Source organism: Suillus bovinus (genome assembly GCF_016758785.1).
Source record: "Suillus bovinus strain UH-Sbo-P2 chromosome Unknown EDB93scaffold_373, whole genome shotgun sequence".
Classification (NCBI taxonomy): domain Eukaryota; kingdom Fungi; phylum Basidiomycota; class Agaricomycetes; order Boletales; family Suillaceae; genus Suillus; species Suillus bovinus.
Genome location: NW_024542429.1, coordinates 1 through 3750, shown reverse-complemented (window position 1 = coordinate 3750; position 3750 = coordinate 1). Strand labels below are relative to the sequence as shown.

The following is a 3750-nucleotide window of genomic DNA, read 5'->3' as shown; positions in this document are numbered from 1 at the left end:
ACAACATGCCCAACAATGCCCAGAACGGTACCTTCGAGGTTTGCGACTCCGACCTGAAGATTCCTGCTGGTCTCTACGTCACCGGCGGCGTTACCATGACTTACACTCAACCAAATTCCGGCGTCGTCGACCCACCCTACACCGCTTTCACTCCCGCCTCGTCCAACTGCGTGACTTACGCCAGCTCCGCCCTCTATACTGGCCTCGCCACAGTCACCCCTACCGGTGTCTCCGCTTCAGCGAGCGGCGCTACCGCTAAGGCCTCTTCGACTGGCTCGAACACGGCTGGTGCTGCCGCTGCAACCCACAGCGGCGGTGCTGTCGCTCTTGGCGTTTCGACCCTTGCCGGTGTCACTGGTACCCTCTTCGCCATGATCTTCCTCTCATGAATCCACTGTGCTGCTGACTATATCCTTTAGCCTTGCATATGCTAATATACCTGTACACTGACATTCATGATAGTAGTGGGTTATCTGTGTTACCTTCACTGAGACGATTGTTGTTGCATGCAACGATGGACTTGTTCATTTTTACCTTCGGAGTGACTCATGATGTTTGTTATTACTGTTTGGACCATAACGCACGAACTGGAATATAACAACTTGGTTACTGTCTCATTTGGTGTGTTTGCCCTCCATGTACGTGATGAGGGCGGATGAAACGGCGGTGATCATAAATCTTGAACTTGATATATCCGTCCCCTATTGTCAAGGTGGGTACTGTCTGGTCATTTTCTCGTTTCCGCAGTGGTAGCTGTGTTTATGGTTCGCGCAACACGCCATTTGGGGAATGCGTCTAGTAACTCTAGTTTGTATCATAGCGACTCAGTTGTGATGACCAATCACCGAGTTGCGGTGGGTGTTTAATTAGCACAATTGAGACCTTCATTTATGCTCAAGTGTCGTGTTGATAAACCAACCAAATTCTCCGGGAGTAGAGGATTGCAACAGCTGACGAAGTGAAAAGGTGAAATGAAGAATTGCAAAACTACAAGGTCACAAAGGGTGGAAACAGATTGAACAGACCAGCAACACTACAATCATGATCTATTATACACAGAAACATACGTGCAATCGTTTAGTTATGATCCCAGTTGTATTGAATTATCATGCATCTTGTAATTCCCACTGCAAGTTGCGTAGCCTAGCAGTACTCCCAAATTTCACCAGGGGTTCGAGAGTGGTTTGGGATGGTGCCTCCTTCTGCCGAGAGACAAGCCCACGCAGCCGGCTTGCAACTTCGGGATGTTGGCTCAAGAACGGAAATGTGGTTTGGCTTATTCCCGAAGCGTAGATCCGCAGACATCGATCCGTTTCAGCGTGATTTGGCTCCTTCTCTGGGAACGTGACACTGAGCTTTGGTTTTGCATTCAGGTCAAGAAGAAGAGCGATGTAGGGGAGATTCGATAGGCACTGGATCGAATCATGCATGCGAGTGACCAACCCCAAGTCATGCTCATGGCAATTCTTCCCCGCTTTGTCGGAAATGAACATCTGTGAGACGTGATTGAGATCATCGGAGCCGAGGGCAGGATCGTCAAAATAGATTCTAAGCACATTTTGTTAAATAGGATGGGGTTAGCCCAAGGTTATGCCTAACTCACATGTGCAATTTCACACATTTCTGGCATTTCTCAAAATGTGCAAACCAAGTGGTATCCATTTTACACATTTTGAGATAGGTCAAAAATGTGTGAAACAAAGGGTGTCCATTTTGCACATTTTGAGAAATGTCAAAAATGTGCAAAACAAAGGGTGGTCATTTTGCACATTTTGAGAAATGTCAAAAATGTGCAAAACAAAGGGTGTCCATTTTGCACATTTTGAGAAATGTCAAAAATGTGCAAAACAAGGGGTGGTCCATTTGCACATTTCTGGCATTTCTCAAAATGTGCGAAACAAAGGGTGGTCATTTTGCACATTTCTGGCATTTCTCAAAATGTGCGAAACAAAGGGTGGTCATTTTACACATTTTGAGAAATGTCAAAAATGTGCGAAACAAAGGGGGTCCATTTTGCACATTTTGAGAAATGTCAAAAATGTGCAAAACAAGGGGTGGTCCATTTATATGGTCAAAACAGAAATAGGTTTCAAACTTTGGAAAAAATATCTTTTCCTGGGCTGGTACATCATTTATATGGTCAAAACAGAAATAGGTTTCAAACTTTGGAAAAAATATCTTTTCCTGGGCTGGTACATCATTTAGAGGCATCTTCCAGGAATCATATGAACCAAGAATTAAGAAAAACGGCGGTTGGAATATGGAGATATGGTCGAAATACTGACTTTTTTTCCTCTCCACCAAACCGCAATATTGGCGACCTCTATACACCCTGGGACCATCTCCAATCGATTTGTACGACTGAAAAACAGTAGGAACACTATTTTCAGTATCGGTCTTGAGTCAGATTTGAGTGTGGTGCGATATAGGGGGTAGGGGGGGGGGAGGAGGACATTCTATATCTCGACAACCTGATTTTTCCTGACATATTGGGCTTTACCATCGTGTTCAGGGACATTGAGAGCCCCCTGGAAAAATGCTTTTGGAGGGCATGCAAGTCATGGGAAGGCTAGAAAAATCGATCTTTGAGGGGGGTATGTGACAAATTCGCACATGTCACTTTGTATGGTCTCAAATCGCTCTGGTATTATTTTAAATCGATTTATATCATTGGAAAACAGTAGGGACACCCTTTTACATACCGGTATTTACATAATAGGAAGATATGTGAGTTTGGGGGGGGGAGGAGGACCTTCTGTATCTCGACCACCTGATTTTTTCTGACAATTCGGGCTTGACCATCTTGTTCGCAGCTATCAAGAGCCCCCAGGAAAAATGGATTTGGAGTCATGGCAAGTCATGGGAAGGCCAGAAAAATCGATCTTTGAGGGGGGGTATGAGGTCAACTTACACATTACATTTCATATTGGCCAAAAACACTTTGAACACATCTTCAATCTATTTTTATGATCCAAAAACACTATTCAAATCCTTTTTACATCAGTATATACATGAAATCATGCTTCATGGTGGAGTAGGTAGGGGGAGGGGGTAGCATGACTCTGAAACATGATTTTTTCGGACAAAATAAGCATTGCCATCGCGTCCAGGGTGGTTAATAACCTTAGAATCAAGTTTCATTTGAAGCCAGGCAAGTCATATGAAGGCTGAAAAAATCAACCTTTGAGTGAGGCAACAGGACAGGGGCGACCCTGCTTACATAAGCAAATGCGGATAGGTGGGCACACTTGAAGCAAGACACCACATATCAGAGACCTGTTGCTCATAAATGTACATAGATCGATTGTGGTTGTATTTAGTTTGAGATTGAGACATTACAGTCATCAAAAGGCTAAGACAGTCGACCTTTGATTGAGCACCTCAGCATGGCAACCTTACACTCACTCTTCACTCATAACTTTAGAACATGATTTTTTTGAACAAAAGTAGCATTACCATTGGAATCCGATGGTTCAATAACCCCCATTGAGATGTCTATTCGACACAAGGCAAGTCGTACGAAGGCTGAAAAAATCGATCATTGTGAGGCAATAAGACAGGGGCGACCCTGCTTACATAAGCAGATGCGGACACCTGAGCACACTTTCAGCAGACTCCACAGATCAGAGGTCTGATGCTTCTAAATGCACATAGATCTACTGCGTTTGTACCAAGCTTTAGATTCAGATCATGTCTTGAGTCTTCCTAATAGGATTCCTTCTCAGTAGCTGTCCTTGGGTAGACTTTTGC

At 44.2% G+C, this 3750-nt stretch overlaps 1 protein-coding gene across 1 annotated transcript; it reads right to left on the bottom strand.

The window, feature by feature from the left end:
* Positions 1-779: 779 nt before the first annotated feature.
* EDB93DRAFT_1193755 (uncharacterized protein) lies at positions 780-1671 on the bottom strand (the record flags this gene model as incomplete). The annotated part of the gene is given in 5 exon segments (XM_041450870.1): positions 780-805; positions 816-850; positions 936-1003; positions 1107-1548; positions 1604-1671. 2 exon segments carry the CDS (start codon positions 1669-1671, stop codon positions 1107-1109), a joined length of 510 nt encoding a protein of 169 aa, XP_041300559.1. The 3' UTR covers positions 780-805; positions 816-850; positions 936-1003.
* Positions 1672-3750: the final 2079 nt, after the last annotated feature.